This window comes from Montipora capricornis, unplaced genomic scaffold, assembly GCF_036669925.1.
Source record: "Montipora capricornis isolate CH-2021 unplaced genomic scaffold, ASM3666992v2 scaffold_506, whole genome shotgun sequence".
NCBI lineage: Eukaryota > Metazoa > Cnidaria > Anthozoa > Scleractinia > Acroporidae > Montipora > Montipora capricornis.
In genome coordinates this window covers 200,001-223,915 of record NW_027180246.1, presented here as the reverse complement: position 1 = coordinate 223,915, position 23,915 = coordinate 200,001, and the positions used below count along the sequence as shown (strand labels likewise).

The 23,915-nt window shown below is 40.4% G+C and overlaps 1 protein-coding gene across 1 annotated transcript in view; it reads left to right on the top strand.

The window, feature by feature from the left end:
* The first annotated feature begins 3,223 nt into the window (after nt 1-3,223).
* Nucleotides 3,224-23,915, top strand: part of LOC138036848 (uncharacterized) — a 29,968-nt gene continuing 9,276 nt past the window's right edge. Inside the window, exons 1-10 of the mRNA XM_068882914.1 lie at nt 3,224-3,747; nt 5,458-5,703; nt 8,164-8,830; nt 9,199-9,602; nt 10,082-10,157; nt 10,250-10,446; nt 12,493-12,631; nt 13,265-13,520; nt 19,962-20,464; nt 22,587-22,744. Coding sequence (XP_068739015.1) covers nt 3,298-3,747; nt 5,458-5,703; nt 8,164-8,830; nt 9,199-9,602; nt 10,082-10,157; nt 10,250-10,446; nt 12,493-12,631; nt 13,265-13,520; nt 19,962-20,464; nt 22,587-22,744 — 3,096 coding nt within the window. The 5' untranslated portion in view covers nt 3,224-3,297. The remainder of the gene's footprint in view (nt 3,748-5,457; nt 5,704-8,163; nt 8,831-9,198; nt 9,603-10,081; nt 10,158-10,249; nt 10,447-12,492; nt 12,632-13,264; nt 13,521-19,961; nt 20,465-22,586; nt 22,745-23,915) is intronic.

Below are 23,915 nucleotides of genomic sequence, written 5' to 3'. Positions count from 1 at the left end.
CTAGGTACGACGGAAAGCCGCAAGAATCTGGAACAAAAATTCATCTTCTAAATCGGCACCCTTAATCCTCACGGGATTTATTTGACGAACGCTTTTCATTTAACTAATATATTCCTATTTTTCACGTTGCCACGTTACCACCATTAGCGTAGGCTCGATTTCCGCCGCTCTCTCGAGTTCGGGTATCCTCCCCGAGAAGAGACGGCTAGACTCGTGAGCGGTAGATTGTGTCGGTGACGTAAATTCAAAATATAATTTATGCGAAGTTAATAGTTGCATTAGACAACACAAAAGATTGATTTTATCAAACAGTAATTACATAACAGTGCTTAAACGTCTGTGCGAAGTTTCCAAATGATGCGAGCTTGAGTTTGTGGTTAAATCAGAGTTAGTAGAGTTAGTAGGTTAAATGATCAATGTGAGTTTGAATTCAAGCGGCGAATCATCATTCATCAACAAAATCTTCGGCCGCTTCAAATGTCTCAGTCGGTCTCACCGGCCCCCTCGTTCTGCCACCACGAAACGCCTCAGTAATTTCAATTGATCTTGAGGAATTTTGCTTGCTCTTACATTAGCAAAGTCTGCGGAGAACTTGCAATAGCAATGGATTTGAAAGCCGTATTTTTCCCTTGGCGCCAACTGGAAAATTAGTGAACTTTCCGAACTCAGACAATAGAAAACAATACAATACCATTCCCCAGCTTCTCGAACTCTTTCCGTTGTCACAATCTTGGATGTTTCCCACCTTAAAGATACTGTAAAGCTCGAACAGGCCGGGTCAAAGAATCCCTTCATAGCCACAACTTGTACCAAAAATAATAATTTATGCCTGCTCGATTTGTGCAGGCGAGTTTCTGATTAGCGGATATTAACAATGGCTCATCTCACCCGTCCAGCCGTGATTTCGGGAGTGAGCGCTGGCTCATTTCCCGAAACAGCGGCTGGTAATCGAGCCTACCAATAGCGTAGCTCCTACTCTACTATAAAAACTACACGTAACCCACAATTCCTCGATTCGCTCTGACGAAGGGCTAACGCTCGAAACGTCACTGAGCTTTTAGAATCTCTGTACGGTGGCCAATTTACATTATCAACTCCGTTGATAAAACCAAATTTTGTATACTACTTCCTCACCGACAAAGCACCACAGTTTCTTTAGAAACTACCCCCTTCCGACAAATTAAGCCTGTTGTTAACAGCATTGCAGTTGTTTTTGTTACATTCTTATGTCACTTGCTTGTTATTTGTTACACATAACGGTTGTTGATTAAACAATACTTGTCATTACAGGTATTCAATTCTTATGATGTTTATGCAAAGCCATTCAACAGATGTTCTAACTTCACTCATACACTTGCTAAACTGCTGCATCTGAGGAGTTAAGTTGGAATTCCTGAGTGGACCCTGCAAATGCACCCTTAGTGGGTATGCAGGGTCCCCATAGATGCACAGAGGCTGCCCAGCAGGCAAGATTGCATTCTGCTGCAGTTCCCTCAAGAGACCAGACTCTGCCAACATACTTGCATCGTGTTTTCTTCCTTCTTTACATGGTGATCAACATTGAAGACAAAATATTTTTACGTAATAGATTAATACTTTTCCTCATTGTGAGGGAAGCACTGGGTGTGTTCACAGACCCATAAACCATTGACAAAGTGGGGAGGTAGTCAGCAAACAATATTTATCCCTGTGGTTCTGTTACCTCTGACCTCCTGTGCTTGTAGACTTCAAAACCATACCCTTCCCTGCCCTCTTCGGGTTCTGTAAATAAGACGTTGGATGCCGGATCAACTAAATATGGAGGAGGGTAAGGACCAAACTGTTGCTCTATTAATGGGGATTTCTGAAGTTCTCTGGTTAATAAAATGAAGTTAAATTACTCCCTCCCCTCCCAGTGTTGATCCCCCTACTCTTGATAACCCCAATAACTATAGTCAGGTTTTTACCTTACCGACTGGGCCATACATGTTACACATGGAACACATCCGCCAGGAGGAGGACGTCTGCGCGGTTGTAGAGATTGTTGTAGTCCCCAATGTTGCGACAACCAAAAGCCTCCCAGACCTGCTGTGCGTGGGTTTAGTCTTACTCGAAAATGTTTTCGTTGGAGAGCTTGCTGTAGAAGGCCTCCTTTTGAGGCAGCTGGGGCTGTGAGAAACGCTACCAGGAATCCATGAACTCGTCGGGGCACTCTCCGTTGCGCAGCAGGAGGTCTCGGCTTTTTGTTTTGTGCTTGTCTACCAACCCAAAGGCGGGTTTGTTGGCTGCCGCGAGCTTGTCGAATGAGGCCAGCAGAAACTGCGCGGCATCGATGAACCGAAACTACCTAAGGGAGAATGATATGTACTTCTTTGTGTTGTTGGGGATACAAAATATTTTGCTTTTGGTCTTTGAAATCACTTGCCTTAGCAGAAGTTTGTGAAAGACAACTGGTATTATGTTAGTTTTTTGGGGGAGAGCCGCAGCGCTTTTCCACGCACATGGCGGTTTTGTAGGCCCGCTGGTCCTCTGGTGTCATTTCTATGGCCTTGGTGTTGGCTAGCACTGTCTATTTTTTCATGCTCTTTTTATAGTTCTCGGAGGAGGTGTTCCACTGCTTTGAATCTTCGGTATTCTAGGGGCTGTTCCGTCTGTCTGTCACACTGCATCACGATGTAGCAGTAACTATATGCCTCGTGGTGCTGTGACTTCTGTATGTTTCTCTTCGTGGGGTCACGCTTTGGTTGAAAGGGCCTCGAAGTCGGCGTAGACCACAAACGGGGCCGGCAGTTGTTTGTGGTAGTTCTAGAAGAATACACTTAGGTTTGTGGGCTTCCAACAGGTCTTCGCAGACGATACCGAATTTTGTTTCACGGACTTTTTTAAATCCTGTTTCGGTTTTCCGTGTAGGTGCATGATGCACAGTAACCCGCGTTGCCAAAATTGAGAAGCGATTTCAAGGTTTGCTAAACATTGATAGACCAATTCGGCTAACTCAATGTTGTACCGGCAATTCAAATCCTTTGGGAATAAAACGTTTTGTTCCAAGTATTTCCATATCATTTAAATGTGAATACTACATTGTCGTGCAAATTCAACACACAAAGAATCTTAACCCCGAGAGATTTGAATTGGGTACAACATTGAGTTAGCCGAATTGGTCTATTGTCGCAAGGATATGGTAGAGCAGTCATGCGAAGAGTCTTTTCGACAGATGAAAGCTCATAAATTAAAATAATTCTGAACGTCAGGCAACAGTGAAGGTGCACAGTACTTCAAAGAGCGTCAAGTATATCTTGTAAACGTCGCTATACCAAAATGTCCACGACGATAAGTAATGCAAGCTCTAGCCACTATGATTTCAATGCGGAAAAAAAGGACAAACGTACTTACACTGTAGACAGAAGGTGTTCATCTATTTCAAACGAGAGCACCAACGTTGAAGATGGAAACTGTTATGTAATGTCTCTTCAAATTATAAAATGGATCACGGCAGTTATCCTAAGCACATTAGTTCTATTCTGCGTTGTGGCCAGCAAAATTTGTCTTTTAGCACTTGGACAACACTATAAAGGGATTAAAGGGTCTGGAAATGATACAACCTCTACAGAAGATCACAATGTACCTATAGAGACGCAAAAACAAGCGTTGTTTTTTATGCTACTTCTTGCTTTGATGATCCCTCAAGCTATGACGTTGCTTTATGCTTCATGGACAAGTTTGAGGAGGAAGAGTCGACCGTGGCCAAAGAGGCAAGGATTTTTAGCGGTAAGAATAATTGCTCTCTTGAATAAAAAGACGATACTCCATTCATAGATAATTAACTTACAACGTATCTAAAAATTGCAAAGATGGAGCAATTACCATACAAACACGAAAAAACGCCTCAATCCTTCGTTTCCCTGTCCTCTTGCTTTTCTAAACTTACCCTCCCTTTTTTACTTAATTCCAGCTACGACCTGCAAGTCACACGTAGAATATGTAAATTATACTCATTGTTTCACTAATTTTTAGTTCAACGTATACTAGCATTGTGTCTCTTGTGACATTTACTTATTGACGAGTCTTAAAAAAGAGCGGTGAATTCAAAGTTGCCTGATTCATTCGCTATCACTCCCCATACGGCGAACCCTACTTTTTGCAGTACAGTGGCTGATGCAGACAATTTCTACAAACATTTTTCACCCCTTCAACAAAGAAGGGCAGACCACTGCACTGAACTCGTTGCTTAGGTACTGTCGAGTTTATTGAAGTCACAGTGATTCATTTCAATTACTTGATTGATATAACGGGTAACCGGTCGACCGAGAATCTCATTTTGAACATTGATTCTATGCAAAGCTTGAGTAAATGCAGGTTTCATTGGCAAAAGGTAAAGAGAAATGCAAAATTTACCATTACTGTTAAATGTTGGTTGATTTTCGTTTAGGGGTGGCTAAAATCAGCGGACAACAAAGGCCGCCTTTTTTGGTACTTAGTTGTCTTTGCGGAAAATGCATTTATCTCCACGCGTGAAAAGATCACTGTTGCTATGGTTACATATCAAAATCGCGCCTTTCGACACCTTTCGTGAAATGATTTAGTATTTCATTAATGTTTATATCGTAAGTAGAAGATTACATGGCCGCTTGGAGATATGAAATTTCTCTTCTCGCTGCGGTCACTCGCGAAATATTTTTCAACACTCGAAAAGAAATTTCGTATCTCCGCGCGGCCATGAAATATCCACTATATCTTATCAAAAATGAAAACATATTTTTTGATCCAGGGAAACTTCAGCAATTTATTTAAACCCATGCGTTGGTTTGTCGTTTTCAATGCAGGTGATCTTTGGATCGAACGTGCTCGGTGTCTTACACCCAGGAATCTAAAAGTTAATAGGGGTCAATGATGAATTTAAAACTGACGGACAATAGCAATTTCAAATGTTCAATTATACACCAAAACCTCGAAAATGCTATTTTCTTTATGTACGTTGTCTTTCCTTTCCAATTTGAACAGACCAAGTCATGCTGGCGCTAATAATTCTGAGCCGGAAAGTATCTTAAGAAGTGATTTCAAGATCATTGATTAAATACAGACGGACAGACAGACATCGCAGTCATGCATGTAGAAAAATGCTGATTGTCATCCTTACTTAATGTTTGTAGCCTTGGGGGTAAAAAGCTATTATCTTCTTAAAGAGAAATCAAAAAAGTGACGTGGCTCTTGGGTCAGTACTTGCTCCTTCCGGCGAGGGACACGAAATATAGTAAAACCATGCCACATAGCTATCTCTTTTTAGTATCACCCAACTAGTGGGCTAAAGCAAATGCTGCATTTTGATTGGCTACGCTACTAGAGGACTAATAACAATTATTCCATGAGCCCGAGTTGAATATGAAGTGATAAAATAACCAACGAGCGCGTAGCCCTACTTTTACTTTTGAACATTTTTGCCCTTGTTCCATATCACGACTTTCCGTTTATTCTTCGCAGATTCTTTTCGGTGGGTTTCTAGAGACCCTTTCTCTTTGTTACATCACCATCGTAATGCTTACAGTTGTGCCCATCAACCCAGCCGCCATAGTGTTACTCATGTGCAGTTTATCTATGATTCCTGCCACCTGGGAAGCATTTAAATCGAGAAAGCGATGGAACACAGCACATGGAAAGTTTGCCTCTATTATGTTTGGAACTTTAGCTGTTTTTGCTGTGATTGGCATTGTACTGTTGCTGTTAAAGGTATTGAAAACGTTTGAGAATTATTTTTCTATGCAATTCCCGTTTGAATTTTAAACTTTGAGGGAAGATTATTTCACTGAAAACCGAAGTCTGAGCGCAAATCCGTGTTCCAAGACATTTTATTATATAGCTACTGATGAAATACTAGGATTTTGCTTTCTCTAAAAAAACATATCTTCACCGCGCGCATTGAAACTATATTTTTTATCTTTCACATGTGAGGATCTGCTGTCGTCATGGTAACTAACACGATTAGCGAATACAAAAGCGAGCTTCCTCTTGAAAGATACTTTCGTGCTGTAATAAAATTTTCCTCTGCTACATCCACATTTTTTGTAACTCAATTATTGTTTTTCAAAATTTTCATATCTAGTTTCATGTTACACAACATGTGTGTTTTAGTGATTGAGGACCACTTTGTCGCCATTCGAAAACGAATGAAACAAGTTGTTTTAAATCTGGACATTTCATCAGTATCTACATAATAAACAAAGCATTACATGACCGTTTGGGGATACGAATTCCATCTCGAACTTGTTCGCTGAGCTCACTCGTGAGGGATACTGTGGAACTCGTCCTTACGACCACCCCTTATTTACCACCACCCCTATATGATGCCCACTTTTTTATGGCCGGAACAAAAGTCCACAAATTCTCTTATCTGGAAGCCCCGTTAATCCCACCACCCCATTATTACACCCAATGACCACTTTTTGGTCCTCAGTCCTTATTTTTTTTATAAAATTACCCCCTTAATACGACCGATTAAATTGAGCAGTAATTTGACTGGTTAAATTGACGGCAGTCTCAATGAAAAAAAACTGTAGATAGCAATTTTGATCCAGCAGTTTTCCTCAAACCACTAGACAACTGGGAGGATACGTTGAGAAGTAGCGCATGAACGAGGAGAGAACATAAATGATGCTGGTGAGAGAGGGGTTTGTGTTGATGAAATCGATGTTCTCCTCCGGCAAATGTCATGCCCATTTCATGTATGGAAGCGACATCTAGCTTGCAAGATGTTTTGAATTTTTGAGAGACAGAGTTTGACACTGACTATATTTGATGTTTCGTTCAAGACTTTTCGGCTGGTGCTTGAGCCTTCACCAGAAACCGCTTTTGCGTCGAAAGCAGCTCAGAATTTTCTCAAAAGTTCCAGCAACATTCTTTGGCCAGTAAGACGAAATCATGGTCTCTTTTAACGTTAAATCTTTATTCACTTCCATGCCTGTGGATCTAGCCTCTCACCAGCGCCAACGAGTGGCTCCGAAAAAGATCCGAATTTAGTGAAACGTACAAATATGTCAATTAGCAACATCATGAAGCTGATAGATTTTGTTTTCAATCACAATTACTTCAAACACGACAACACCCATAACAAATAAGTCTGTGTATGTCTGACGGGTCACCCAATCAATCACGTCATAGCCGACCACTTAGCTCCGTAAATGGTAGGAAGATCAGTTGATCAACATCTCAATTCAATTAACCCCAAGCTACGGTTGACTGTAGACCTTGAGGACACCAATGGACAGGGACTAATTTTCCTAGACACTATCCACACAAGGAGTATAACTGAATGTTTACAGAAAGCCAACACACACACACAGATCGCGATCTCAATTCTGACCACCCCATGCATTCGCGTTGCTACGCAGGACAGAGAACATATCATCAACACAGAAAGGGAAACGCCAAAAAACGAAACGAGTCAAGGCTGTACTGCGAGACCATAATTGTGCTTCATCTGGCCTTCGTAGCAGGCGGTTTGGTGAATTTTAGAAGCTTCTTTCCACCGGGGTTGATTGAATGTAAATGGCCTCGCGAAAACCGAAGTCAAAAGAGCAAGCGATCACTGAAAACACGGATCGCAGAGCACAAAAGGACTTTTTCTATGTCTAACTATGACTCCAAGATCTCCTGCCATGTCCACGAAAACAACCATGAAATGGACTTTGGAAGAGTCAGAGTTGTTGGAAATGAGGCTAACTTTCATGAGAGGATCCGCAATCTGGAAATGACCACATTGCCATCCCAGAAGTCTACAAGTTTATGGCACAAGCATAAGTCTCGCGCTACGTTTTCTTAAAACTTCACGCAGAATTTCTTTCGGCGCGCGTTCGCTAATGAAGGCCCTAGCACCAGTCGAAACGTTTTGAAAGAAACATAAAAATAGTCATTGACAAACCATTATCTTACAGTGTTAGCTCCTGACAAAAACTACTCTGTTTGAACAGAGAAAAGCATATATCTACTTATAGCAATTATTTCTAGAAAGTTTCCAAAGTAGGTATTAAAAAATCTTTGGTTTCCAGGTCAGTTTACTGTCTACCTTATGGCGGTTGGAGTGGTTTACTGTGGCTAAGACTTATCATCTTAGCTCTTAGAATGTCACAGCTGCGCTAATAAAGCATTTTTTCGTGGCTGAAGCTAATTGATTTTTCATGTTTCTTATTCTAGATCCCTCATTTACCTGGTCGGGTAGGAATTCCGTTCGCTCTGACTTTTCTGTCTATTGCTTGGTCACCGAAGATGCGGAAGCTTCAAATACAAAACGAAGAACATGGGTTTGCTCAAGGCCGAAATGGTGTCAGTGGCTATGCCAAAGAGGCCGATGTCCAAGTTTCAAGGGTACAAAAACGAAATGCTAGCGCTCGAGGCAAGGCAGCGATTATCGCCTCTTTGTGGAGCATTTTTCTCACTCCTTTGGTAGCCACGTTCTTCTCCAAAATTTTTAACATTAACGAGTTGCATAACATTTCTGCTGGATTTAAGGCAATCAACACAAGTAATCCATCATTTGTGTTCTTCATCCTCCACGTTGCGGCCAGCTTCTTTGGTTACCATCTTGGATGGTTGTCTTGCTCGCTTTGTATGCAGCGAATTGCTTATGCACTACCCTTGACGCTGGCCACACCAATCGCAGTTCTCATTGTTCTCGTTCCGGGGTTTTGTGAGTCGAACATAATTGTGCTACCTTGTAAATCGGACGACCTCAATTTTATACTTCCTGCTGGATCCCTTTTATGGCTATCACAGTTCTTTGCAACGACGTATTACGTGTGGAAAAATAGAGGACTGATCATGGCCAAGGCGTATGATCTTCTTTGGATTCCGTCTTACAACGGTATGCAGCGCTATTCGAGGAAACACTATTGACTCATTTCTTGTAGTGAATGCCTTGCTTACTCGAACGACACAAGGAACAAAGACAAATTTCTTAGCATCATGGACATTGCTACCTTTTGTTTGTTGGCAAATGTTAAAGGGTCTGTGAATGTTGCTTATGTTAATGCTTGTGTCGTTCGTGTGAACCAGCCTTGCAGATCCCCTCCCCCCCCCCCCCCATGAGTCATGTTTTTTGTAGGCTGAAGTACCGATTAGTTGAAAAAGCAATGCAGTAAATTGTTGCATGAGATTTTTCAGGATAAAATTGAGTGATGAGTACCTTACCTCTAAGCACTTGTAATTTCCGATTATCGGTTACTTTTCTAGGTGTTTGCCTTGAACAGTATCTGCTACTGAACAGGCGGAACGAAGTGTCGGATGAAGAACACATCACACAGCAAGATCTGTCAAGCGATCTCAAAATATTTATCTGTACTACTATGTATCATGAAGAGGATTATGAAATGGAACAACTGCTTCGCTCCATTCACGATGTCGATACCCACAGTCAGGGATCTGGACGCTATTATGAGTCACACATCTTTTTCGACGGCTGTGTCAGAGCTGAAAAACTCAACAACTATGTTGTGCAGCTGGCCTCATTGGTGGGAAAGACTCTCAAAGTGTCAATAAGTGACTCTACTAAACTAAAAACCCCGTATGGAATGCAGCTCAGGTGGAAGCTTCCTGGTGGAATGGATTTCACCATTCATTTAAAAGATAATGTCAAGGTTCGAGAAACTACAAAAGCTAAAAGATTACATTATCACTTGACATATCCGGAGACCCGATGTTCAAGTCCCGTTCCATTCCACTTGTTGAAATTGATCCTGGTAGTCCCGGGTTCAAATTCTCTAAATAGCCAACTGGTTTGCCTCAGGCCTGTTGGGATTCTGAAACAGTTGTTGTTGTCGTCGTCGTCGTTGTTGTTGTTGTTCTGTTGTGTCATTCCCTTGATTATGTTTCATTGGCCCTCAAAATCCCCTGTAGAAAGTGGTTAATTAAGTATGTATTGTGTATTATTATCATTATTATTATTATTATTAAGAGTTACTCAATCAGTTAGTGCTTTCAAAGCGAGAACTCCCTGATGACTGAAGCGTCTATTAAACGAACTTTCCTTTCATTTTTCTGGCTTTTCCTTAGCGTCGTTTCTGCATCATCATATTTTGGATATCAGGTTTAATTGTTTTACTAAAATCTTCCCTAGGTAAAAAACAAAAAACGTTGGAGCCAAGTAATGTACATGTCATACATCTTGGATCACAAGAAGAAACTTCTGGAAGGTTAGTTATCGTTAGAATATATTAATGTTATGCGAGCCTTACTTTTCAAATTGAAGAAAAAAAATCTGATCCTTCAACAACTTCTCTTTCAGCACATGACGATCAGTGCTTTATCTTGACAACAGATGCTGACGTTAAGTTTACCCATGAGTCCGTTGAGGCGTTGATAGATCAGATTGTAGAGGATCCTCATACTGGTGCAGTTTGCGCAAGGACTCACCCGATGGGAAATGGGCCTGTGGTTTGGTATCAGATATATGACTATGCCATTGGTCACTGGTTTCAAAAGGTATATAAAGTTAGAAAGGCAACCCTCCTCAAAATGCCCTACGAGTTGCTCTGTGGACGCTTAATTAAGTCTGAGACAGACACATAAAGCAGCAGGCTCACAAGAGGAAAAAAGACATAATGTGTCTTTAGCTACATTCTCCTGACACAGCGTATTTTGATTTTCTATTAGAAGGAAATAATACGTTAGATTTCGAATCATCGCAGTTGTGACGCCACTTATGCAGCAACCACACGAAAGCCGGCAAATTTCGTGCTTGAAGATGACCGGAACTCAGAGTGATCATGATTTGAACGCATGACCTCTGCGATACCCGGTACAGTGCTTTGCCAATTAAGCAACATGCCTTCCTCTTCGAATTTATCTGATATATACACAATAGCTAATTTCCTCTGAATTGACTATTATCTTTAATTAAGAACACTGTGTCCCAGGACTTGTGATAACAAAGGGGAAAAAAGGAGATAAGCGCTTTGCCACTGAAGATCAATTAAGACACCGCTCTCCCATAAATAGATTTATATAAGTCTTCCATAGGATATCATTGCTGAAGAGTAACTAGGCGTAAGCTTCGATTTTAAAATGTCTATCTTTGTCGTGAGGTTTAGTAATCGACCTTTTGCATTGCTTAATATTGTTTGTTGCCTAGTGATATTACAGCATTCTGAAATTGATACTGTTTAAAATATTGTCCCTGAGCAGCTAGCCTTGAGGTAATCAAGTGGTTAGGTGACGGGTTAAGTTAATCAACATTCTCAGGTTCGAGTCATATGTTCATACACTTGGGAAATCTTTTCAAAAATATATGACCATTTCCCTTAATCCATATCAAACTTTCAGTCTTTTAAATAAAAGATAAATGATGGTTTGCATCTGACATCACAGCGGCCATATTGGTGCACAGAACAATGCAATTAAGGACGGTGCCTACTATTGTTATTGCGCATACGTTCGGCGCATCTCGAGATACTCGGATTTCTTATCGTTGATGCTTACTAATACAGGGATATTTCTGCGCGGTTTAAAACTATCCGGAGAAAGTAGATCTTAGTAAGTACCCTTGGTATCCAAAAAGAAAATTGGGGGTAACCATGCATTTTTGAGAGATAATTAAACTTCAATTTTAGAAAGAACGCTATACATTGCTTTATATTTTAAAGATTTTTACAAATATTATTCATGAATTATCTTTGAAAAATGCGTTGTTACCCCCAATTTTCTTTTTGGATTTCATTAACACTTGTTAAGATCTACATTTCCTGCATAATCACACACCGGGGCAAAAATATCTTTAATTAGTAGGCACCGTCCTTAATGTATTTTGGGCATTTGTTTCTATTGTTATGCAAAACTTGAGGGGCCATTTTCTATTGTTTTGTACGCCAACAAGGCCGTCCCATCACGTGTGTTACGCGTGAACATGTAACTCAACAAGAAATTAGCATACGTAGCTTATTACACGTGCATTTGCAATGTGCAGTAAATTAGCATATCTAGCTTGTTACTTCAGACTTTGACGTTTCGCTATTAAAGCAATAACTTTATCGAGAGCCCCACGCCATCAACACGTGGATGCAAACCAAGAATAGTCAATTTAGAGGAACTATCAGATAAATTCGAGGTTGAATTGAGCCATCAAGCCAACTGGATCCTGGCCATTTTGTGACTTCATATTGGGGCCGCAGGGGAAGTGGAAAAGGATAGACTTTATATGAAAGCCATGTACTTTTATTTTATTTTTACACTCAGAATTTTATGCTTTTGGGGCTACGTAGAACGTTTGACATGAAAGACGGCATTTGAAATAAACATAACATGTACAGTACGACGTTAAGAAGCCAACCGATGCGAGAAGTGAAGCAATGAATTGCCTATCTACAAAGGTTAATGTCGTTTATAAAGAAGACCTGTGAGATTTGAAATAAGATCATACATGTGCCCAACCAATAACACACACCGCCCTTAAATTAGTCATCAGTGGCAGAAATTGAGGAAAATTTGCCAGATGGTAATGTTTGAGAGTTTAGATTTCTTTCGTTATCCCAGGTATCAAATCACATGCTCGGTTCCGTGTTGTGTTGTCCGGGATGTTTCAGCCTTTACAGATGCCAAGCTGTTCGAGATGTTTTACCAATTTACGCCACAGGAGTGGATCATGCCTTTGATTTCCTTACAAAAGACATGGGTGAGTTTACTTTGTAAATGTTTGAAAACGGAAGAATGATCAGATTACTACAGATCAGTACAGATCTTCAGATCGCTACTCGGACTTTATTGACGTTGAGGAGCTAGGAATTACTCTGACAAGTACTGTTGCAACAAAAACTGAGGCACACCTCGCCTGATATGGCATCCCTGAAACCATCTTAACCGACAATGGGCCTCAATTCATCTCTTCTGATTTTGAGCCAAATCACAAACTCACCCTACTGGCCAAAATGCAACTGGAGGTCACAAGGATTTGTATGATGTTTTGCATCTTGTGGGCTGTAGATTGATTAAAGTACCAAAGAATTGAATAAAGGAAACAATTAGATTTTTTTTCACTGCCCATTGTAAGTATAGGTTAGCAATTTCTTGTGGCCTCTACATAACACCTGTTCAAAAATGTGTGAGCCACGTCTTTGTACACACACACACACACACACACACACACGAAAAAGGCGGACAGCAACAGAACATTTGTTCGCTTGGACAAGCCAAAAAAGAATAGAGTTTTTCTCTTCGCTGTTGTAGCGAAGCATGTCTTACCTATTGGCTAAGAACTTTCTGTTTGCAATATTTATGTTTGATAGTTTCGTATGGATTGTATTTGAAGGTGAAGATCGATGGATGTGTACCTTAATGATACAGAGGGGTTGGCGATTGACCTATTGCGCAGCCGCAGTCGACAGTACTTATTGTCCGGAGAGTTTTGATGAATTCTTCAAACAAAGACGTCGATGGACTCCATCCACTTTAGCTAACTTGGTTTTACTCATCACAGAGTTCAAAAAGACGCTGAGGGCAAACGAACATATCTCTTTCCCCTTCATCTTGTACCAGGCCTTTCTTGTTTTCTCTTCTGTTATCGGGTAGGTGCGATTGTAAAATTTATTGATAATCCCTAAGGCTCAAAACAAAAATAGTCAACGAAAAATAAAAACTAATCGCACAAAACAGATGACTTCTCAACTTGTGACGTTTTTGTACAAAAGGGAACAAATTAGATAACTTTTCTACAGACGGAAACAGACATATGCACCAACTGACACATAAATAAAATCATATCAGTAAAATGTAAAATATACATAATATATCAGTCTGTCTGATGAAATACGCTCTGCCCCACTATTTGTCCTTTTATCAATGAAACAAATTAGGAAAGAATTTTTCAGTAAATTATCTCATTTTTTCACCTTACTTGTGTTGTTTAATTACACAGTTTTGTACTTTGATTTGTCTCTTAGTTTAACACGGTATGTTTGCTGTCCATTGGAGGCCAGAACTGGAACAGGTTCAAAACCCCCGTGTTCAAATAAAGTGATGTGTGTAATAAATATAAAAAAAGGGATTTCAATATATTCTGCATAGACATTCTTTGCTTTGGTTCATCACAACCTCGTTTCCAGGGTCTCCTCGGCTTTTAACATGGCGGCGGGTCTGGAGAAGACCCCGGCACACAGTAGATCACGTGATTAAGTTGGACAAATATGCTTTTTTTTTTTTTCAAAATGGTCAAGGTGAGAGTAAATCTGGGTACGACATCTGCTATATAACAAGTGATAACAAACAAAGGCGGGAATCTAAAGCCGTAAAATTTGAAGTACGGGAATATTGTAGAGGACAGAGAAATATTGTTTTACTTTTCATTTCTTGTTGTTTCAAACTACGTTATACGGCTATGATTTCTCGGGGTTGTCACTTTAAATCAGCTTCGAAACAGCCATTGAATACAGTTTTACCCGTACCATGACAGACACTTGATTGCCTTAAAATCAAGAGAAAATGAGGGGACAGAGAGGGAGGCTCCAGGTCCAGCCCTTGGGATATGTCATGTCCACGAAAGTTATTTTTAGACGAGCGGAAGTCTTCCGAGACGTCCGCATGCAGGCCAACCTCGTTCCGATGTTTGAAAGTAAATAAATATTAATCAGCATTCCACTTGCGCCGTCATTTTCTCTTTTCACTAAAAACCTGAGAGCGAGGCAAGACTGCATGCGGACGTCTCGGAAGACAGACTTCCGCTAGAACAAAGACTTCCGCTCGTCTAAAAATAACTTTCGTGGACATAACATATCCCGGCCAACGCCCTGAGCCTCCCTCTCTGTCCCCTCATTTTCTCTTGTTAAAATCCAATGAGCTACGGTTTAATGAAAGCCCTGGTTCTAGCTTTTTTCTGGTAACATTAAGAATAATTTCAAGAAACTGTCTTTTTTTCCATAATTGTCGGACTAGATCTGCTACTAATTTCGACAATGAATTGAGGAAGCTAGAACTGAAAATATGAAATGAGCCTTCTCTATCTCGGTTGCCCTGATTTGGAATGCCTTCCACTCTCCAACACAACTTCTAATAAACATGAGCATTTCTGATAAGACTACAACTCTCAAAATTATAACATTGCATGTTACTCCCAGCATCGGCCTTTGGCAAAACTGGGATCAGATCGGATCGGAATGGACCAGATCGGACCGGACCGGACTGGATCGGATCGGAAGTCGAGGTGATTACAGATTCCGAAGTGGAATTGGAATTTCTCTTCGAAGGAAAGATATGCTGTGACGAATTGTCGTCATAAGCGAATTGACTGCGCACGCAACGGTCTCCTTCTTCAAACATGAAACTGACGACAATTCTTTACTTTACCCCAGTCCCTCACAATTGTAAAATAGGTTGATTCAGAAACAGAAACCGGAATATCAGGTCACGATGGCGCGCGCCGCAAAAATATCCATATTAAGTCACATTAGAGTAGAGTCCAAACTATTCTGCAACCTCTCCCTTTCGTAAATTGACCTTCCCTTTCTGTTGCTAAATCAACCCAATAAATCTTGACCAACAACAAATATTCAAGCGCATATTGACGTTGTGTCATGGTTTACGCTAGTGACGTGCTTACATGCACATGGTGCACAACGTTAACAACTAATCTTTATTCAAAAGTACTCGGATAAAGGTCATGTGTCTGATTACAAAATGTGTTCAATAATAAGTTCAATAATAAGTCCCCCTGGAGGGAGGGGAGTCCCAGATTGCTCAGTGAGTTTTGTTTTTAGCAATTTGAGACTCCCCTCCCTCCAGGACTTAGTATACTCGTCACCAGACGTCCCAAGTTCAGTGCCAATTTGAATTGGACACTTTGCGAGGACAACGGCTTCTGGTTGCAATTTTACCAGGTTAACTTACAGGTATTCTCTTGAGATCCTCCTTATATGACGCCTTTAATCAAATACCTTTGTCGGAAAAGGAATAAGCACACCAAGAAAGGACATGAACACGACCTACAGGAACGCATTAACAATCTCATCCGAAGAATCAAATGCAATCTATTTTCCAGGAGAACAGAAAATATGAAACTGGATCAAAGAAATGGTGGGACACTGTACAAAAGATCACGAGAAGAAAACGCGGCAGCCAGAATCTCAGTTCTATCTTAAGGCAAAGCCAAGCACAATCAACCAGTACTTCAAAGAGATAAATACAGAACCGGCATAATCCATCCCTCAGCGAATTCCCATACCACCTGGCACTCGCATCCCGGCTCTAGAGGCACACACTGTCCAAGGGTTCTTAGCACAGCAGAAGCGTACAGCACCTGGTCCAGATGGGCTTCCCCATTGGATGTGGAGAGATTTCTCTCACCTCCTGGCTCCGAGGATTACGAAGCTGTTCAGTCGTTCATTGCAAGAACAATTTTTGCCCAGTTATTGGAAACTTGCCAATGTGACTCCCATGCCTAAGGAATCCCCTTTAACGAGCTGCAATCAACTAACGACCCATTTCTCTGAAAAATATCATAACTAGACTCTTTGAAAAGCTGTTTGACGTCCTCGAGTCTCTCATAGGACCTGATCAATTCGCCTACAAAGAAAATTCTAACACCACAATGGCGCTTGCGAAGTCCCAGCATTATTGGCTGAAATGGTTAGACAGGAACGCAGACTTTGTACGGGTATTATCATTCGACGTCAGCAAAGCATTCGATACTGTTCCTCATTACATCCTCTCTGACAAGCTTAAGGCAACAGATATAAACCACTATGTGATCAACTGGGTCCTTGGCTTTTTGAATAAAAGAAAACAGAGGGTCGTGGTTGATGGAATAACGACAGAGTTCGTAGACATCAATAGAGGCGACAATAACGCAATAACGGCAATAACGACAGAGTTCGTAGACATCAATAGGGGCGTGCCTCAAGGAACTGTCCTTGGCCCCATCTTGTTCTCCTTGATGGTTAATGACATACAATTAGCTGACCCTAGAAGAAACCTTATGGTGAAGTTTGCGGACGACATTACCAGCATCCCTGTAAGCAGAAGCCAGTACTGACACGACAATTAATGAAGTTAACAGCATGAAACATTGGGCTGCCAGCAATAGGATGACATTAAACCTTTCAAAAACGTGGGAAATCCTGATATACGGGAAGACTACCAAGCCCAACCCACAACTGGTTCTTTATATCTTATTATGTCTTATTGTAGTTTAAATTTATATATTTCTCAGAATTTCCATCAAGGAACCACAGCATGTATAGTGTCCACACTTTTACAACTTGTACGTTATTGTACCTATATTTGTCCTACCAGCGGAGACAATGTGGTGCCTTGGGAGTGCTTATGAAATCTGTTCGGCGTAATTCGAAAAGGGCACAATTTGTGCAAATCCTAAGCATGTCATGGTCTTTAGCACTTTTTCATGTAGAATGAGCCCTGGGCAAGGGACGGATCTTTGTTGCTTTACTCCTTACCTTTAGAAGTCAAGTCTTCGCCCAGTTTAAATATTTTTAAATCTAAACTGAAAACACACCTTTTTAATAATTACATAACTTAATCTTTTGTTTTTATATTTCTAAGTCATACTGTAATACAATGGATGTAAAGCGCTTAGAACGCATGCGGCTAAGCGCTATATAAGTGTTATTATTATTATTATTATTATTATTATTATTATTATTATTATTATTATTATTATTATTATTATTTATCAAACTGGGTTTTAATCTATTGAATCCCAGATTCTGCTTTGGAGGCAGTGATAATGGCACTGTTTGTTTTATTTGCCCCCATTCTTTGAACTACATTTTTGCTGGTGAAGTTTCAAATTTCCTGGGCTTTGTCACCTTTAATCTTGTTTCCCAATCCTCCTTGTCCAGTTCACAAACTTCTTGCATCACCCTCGATGTAAGACTTCTCAGTTCAGACAGTAATGCCTCAACTCGAGCAATGCTCAGTACAAGAAAGCTCAGAGGAGAGTAAGAATCATTGTGTGACAAAAAAATTAAGTGAATAAATTTAAAGAATCCTGTATAATACCAGGAGCCCATCCTGGAGCGTGCAACTTCCATACAGCGTCTGTGAAACGACGTTTTCACAAGTAGGCTTATTTTTAGACTAGCCCTTCCCGCGAATTAGGTCAAAAAACAAAGTCAGTTGCGGTTCGGTGACCCTATGACGTCAGCTTAATTTCTTGTAATTGGTCATCGGGCTCCTGTGGGAGTCTCATTAGCGGGAAATTCAATCTAAAAATAACCTCACTTGTGAAAACGCCGTTGCACAAGTATAGTTAAGTTGCACTCTCCGGGTGATGGGCTCCTGATAATACATATTTATATTTTTAATTCAGAAGAAGCAGCAATCAAAGGCCTTTACGAACTGATAAATAAGACTAGTTAAATAAGACTAGTTAAGTCTTGACAGTTCTCAAGAATTGTTGAAACTTCACTCTCCTAAATAACCCTTGCTGAATATTACACCATGACATACACTTTGTTTAACATGAAGAGATTAAAGAAAATTAATATTTTTATTAATGGTAGGAAAGGATTTCGCGAAAGCCGACCGAAGTAAAACTCTCTGTCTACCACTAGCTGATAAGAGTGGGAGGGATGGGTAAAATATGGATCACCGAAGCCACCTTACATTAGTCAGTGGCCCCAAACACAACTGCTAAACAACCACATCAATTAAATATGAACCCTATTGCACAATATTGCAATTTGTAACACAATCTGACAAGGTGAAATATTTTGAACAACATTAACAATGCTCGCGTTCGGTAATTATAATTTTGAGGCGCCAAAATCATACAAACGAAATCAAACGACTTCATTGCCATTAGGTATTTCAAACACCATTGTGCCATTTTATATCCAGCGATCGCGATTCCAGAGCTCTAAAGCGTCGCACAATAAGTGTACAAATGCATTTAATTAAGCCACCGTACAATGTGGCTTCAAGTCAAATCAAAGCCTGATGTAGATCGTGAAAAATCGGTAAATTATTTTTGCTTGTTACACTTGTTAATTTGCGACTGCTTCTTACTGGACACTTACAATTTTTCAAAGAATTAAACACGAATTCTTTTCATCATTCTAGCTTCGGATTGCTTGGGTTCTCTCTATCCTCCATCTTTGTTTCCACGCTTAAGGTAATTCCCTTGAAATTGTTCTACTATCAAACTTTTTTGGAAACTTGGCATAATTAACATTCATGATATGAACATTAAAAAAATGCAATAAAAAAATGGGGTCACCGTGCTTGTTTACGCGTCAGCAGGCTCTTAAAATGGGGTATTTTTACTGTTTTCGCGTCAAAAATTCGAATCACCTTCATACAGAATTAAGTCTTGGTTACTTCAGAGACACAAAATTTTATTTTGAAAATAAAGCTTCTTTTATTTACATAAGCAGTATTGCTTCATTTACGCCGTCTTTGATTCTCTGGTTGTGGGAATAGTGCACTTTTTGGGACAGTTCCGTGGTTAGCTTGAAGTCCTCGCCTTGGGTAAAATACGCTCAGTACGGAACTGTTTTCCAAAAAAAATTCATGTTCTACTATCAAACTTTTTTTCTTCTTCAAATATGTTCTTTATTAGACTGTTCTTAGCAAATACCTGAAAAAAAAAAGGGGGGTCACCGTGCTCGTTTGAGAGAAAAGGAGCATTTATTTCGCTATCGGGTTTAGTTTGAGCGAAATCCCTTACGTTTTCTATGCGCACGTGCTCATGAGCGCGCGCTAATGACGCGAAAATCGTGCGCAGTGGGGATGCGCAATGCAATACTAAGGAATTACCTTAAAGCAATCACACTTCATGTGAGAAAAGCACCAATCAGTGGTCTTTTTAGATCACTGTGTGCCAGGGTCTTCTTCCGACCCGCCGCCGCTATGTTGAAAGCCGAGAAGACCCTGGGAGCAAGGTTGGGTTCAGCGTTAAAAAAGCACCTACCTTTAACGCGTAACTATTCTAAAGATATATCATGCAATGAGTATCGGCCTTCCCCTACTCGAATAACTTTTCTTTCTTTTTTTAGACCTTCAACAGTTATTTTGATTATTGTTGGCGGAATGGTGTACTCGGGAATCAATATGAACGAAATAACGATGATGGTTCTCATCTGCATTCTCGTTATTGCATACATAATGGTGTGCTTATTTACCTCACAGACCTTCCAGTTAAAAGTGTCTAAAATATTAACGTTTGTTTTTGCTGTGATCATGTGCATTGTTTTCATCGGAGTTGCTGTTCAGGTCTCAAGGGAATTACGAGAAACAGGAGCTGAATCGAGAGTAGAAACAACTTCTAAGCCAAACATGACAGCTTTTCATGATTCTCAACCTTTAGAGAGTCAACTACCTGTTAGTGCCAGTTCACTTTATCTACTTGGATTGTCTGGCATGTTTATCGCTGCAGCAATATTACACCCAAAAGAGTTTACATGTCTCTTGCACGCGGTGTGGTATCTCCTGTGTCTGCCCTCTGGTTATCTTCTTCTGACAATCTATTCCCTTTGCAATCTAACGGACAGGTCATGGGGTATGTTATTTCACGTTAAATACTATCATTATTTAAATATGATTTCAATAGGAGGTTTTCACAATACGTCATCGCCGCCATGTTGGTGGACGAAAACAAGAGATTTCTCATTAGCTCTTTTTGTTCGTCCGCCAGCAATTGTGAACTGCAGCAATGTTATCTGTGTCACTAGAGATTGGTTCCAAACCACCTATAGTACGGTTTTAAAATTATTCCATGAGCGCACGTCTACCGCCGCAAATTTTCACCTTGGTATCACTTAGCGACATAATACATTTCATAGGTCAATAATTAATATAACAGAGATTTACAGCGCCAATGAAAAGGCTAGTTATCATTTCCAAACCCTTTAGCCCTCATCCAGGTATTTTTGGCTTATTTTACAAGACAGGGAAAAGAATAGACCAATGTTGCACGCCAATGCAAGTCTTTCCGGGTTAGGATAAAGATTGTTTGTGCATTTCATTTGCATGATGATGTAGCATTTACTTTTAAATGATATGGGTGCGTTTTCGCGACATTCGCTGTCTCGCCTAATATTCCTGAAGGTGTTTTGTTGGAGACTTCGTGAAGCGACTTAAAAATGATACGTGTTTTCTTGGGTAAGATTATATTTCATTTTGAATAATATGGCTTCCCTTCGCTTGCCACAGACGTTTTGTAGGAGGAATGAAAATAGCACGCATGTTGTATTTTAGATTTGACAGCCCTGTCAAATGGATACCCGCAAGAGACTCCTCAATGGCCGTGTTTGACGAGCGGTTTTTCAGGTCTCTTAGCGAGTGACAACCGAAAATTTCATGAAAACAGTTCCTTTTCCAACTCGCTTAAAGTTAAGCGAGTCGGCAAATTTTAGTAGAATTCTCATTAAATTTAAGCCACCAAACTAGATGGCTTAAGCGAGTTGGCAATTGCTTTCGGCCAATGAGGAGTCGCTTGCGACTATTTAAATCGGAAATACAACAGGCGTGCTATTTGTTGTATTTTTATTATTTTTATTATTGTTTTGGCACATGCCTTCTCCTCATTTAATTTTACCCGTGAAAACACGTATCAATTTAACGTTGCTTAACGAAGACTTCAAACAGTCCACTTTCAGGAATGCTAAGCGAGACAATGGCTGTCGTGAAAACACGGCCATTGGCCGAAATTACCCACTCTCTTAAGCTACCTGGTTTGGTCGCTTAAATTTAAGTGAATTCTATTTAAGTTTGTCGACTCGTTTAACTTAAAGCGAGGTGGGAAAGGAACTGTTTTCACAGGATTTCAGGTTGTCAATCGCTAAGCGACCTGAAAAACCGCTCGTGATCATTCCCAAAGGACTTAAACACGAAGATGCACTATATAAGGGGTCGCTTCAGGCTCTGTTTTTGTTCGAATCCATTCACGCGCGACTGATAATCCAAGATGGCGATCAACAAACAGCAACACGGAGACGAAACTTTTCAAAGATATTACCAGAGTGAAAAAAAGTGACCAAGGAAGGAAGACAAGAACGACAGCTAAAATATTGTAACATATTACGGAGCTCTTTGATGCGTCCACGTTTGATTGTTAAATCATCCGCATGCGCCTCATTCTCGTCACCTGAGCATCGGATCGACCCAAGGCTCTGGGAAACTCTGTGCGGGAGAACATGCGCCGTAAGATTGTTATGGCCAAAAATTGGCTATTTGAACCTTACGGCGCCTACTCACTCCTCGTGCTAAGATGAATGCACCAATTAGAGACGCTTTTGATTGTTCTTCACGAAAACCATTGAGAAGACACTTTGTTTTACGGTTCCCCAGAGCTCTTCTCTCCCTCAGTCAAGAGGAGAGCTCTGGGGTCGAGATTGCATGCGCCTAAGGTACCACGCCTTTTGCAGTGCGTCTCCCTGTTTAAACTGGGCACAGCATTGAGTTAGTCGAATTGGTCTATACGTTAAAAACGTGCGAAAAAGGTGAAATTCCTTTAATTAAGGTTACGTTTGAATTGGAAATTACAAACTGTTTTTAGTCTTCTCGTAAAGTGCGGGTGAAAAAATTTCAAATACCTTTGAAGGCTTTGAGATCCACTGATCGTTGATGGAAGTTGTATCCTATCTTTGCTTATAAAGCTTCTTTTTGCTGTCCCCTTTAAGGAACAAGGGAGGGGAAAACTGTGACAGAAGGTGAAGAATGGCACAAAGTGTTATTGAATCGCTTAAAGAAGGTCTGTTTATGCTGTTACCAAAACCGAAATGAACCGAGTCAGGTTCCTCAAGTCTTCAGCCAGGAGCATAAAGCCGAACGTAGCAAGGTACGCCCAAGGTAGATTGTGGTCAACCGTTTTTAGTTGGTTGGGGTTTTTTCGTGTTCTACTGGGAAAAAAAAAACGTTTTCGGTTGGTTTGGTTGATTAACTTTTTCAACCGGCATCAAACTAGGTTGAAACGGTTGAAAAAGCATTGGCAGCGACCACTGTCGTTTAAGCGTGGCCATTAAAGTCGACCGCGGGCTCCCGCCGTGTTGCTTTCCTTCAACTTGTCAACGCTGAGAAGTGTGGTAATAACTATTCCCAGGAGTTACCGCGTTCAACCGAAAACGCTTGGAAAAGTGTTCTATTGGGAAACCTCAACCGCTTCAACATACACCGGTTGCGGTTGAAACGGTTGATCCCAAAAGAACACGATCTTAGTATTTGAACGGGAAAAAGGAGGATCGCAGCATAATCGTGAAAAAACAGTATTGATTGCACAACTGAGCGGAGCCATTTCTGGTCTGCCATTTCTGATGTCTTCCTCATGTTAAAGGGAGCCTACAGTCTGCCGACAGTAAAAAGGTCACACCCAGGGAATACAAAAAGGATAAAACGCAACTAAATGTTTTAAATCAAGTAAAAAGAAAAAGAAGAAACGATTTTCCTCTAAATCCGAACTTGAAATAAATGTATTTAGTATATGCTCACTCAGTGATCTTGGTGTTTCTAGCAATCTGATTGGTTCGCTATCTCAAGCATTATTCACTCCGTAGGGGGTGAATAATGTTTGATCCAAACAAAACAAAATGGCCGACGTAAACTCGCCAGCGTTTATGAATCGGAAATATTGAGAATACAAAATGATGCTGTGCTACAGAAGACAAAGAAAGTCACAAAATTTGGCCTGAAAGTTTTCAAGGGTAAGAGAAGAGTTCATACTTTTGCCAACTAGTATTTGACTTCGTTTTTCCAGATAATTATTGCTCAAAATTAAACAATATTCACGCCAACAATTTGTTTCACTCTGAGTAATTCTCTGAAAACTTTTTACTGAAATCGAGTAATTAAAAAAACATGTCTAAGAAAGTTTTAAACGGCTGCAAGGAAAAAACGGGTCATTTTACAACAAACTAACGCTCACCTCTATTACAGCGCAGCTGCCATTTCATGTGGAACCTTTACCAACTGCACATTCAATTTCCATTTCAAATTAACCTCAAAAACTTTGATCG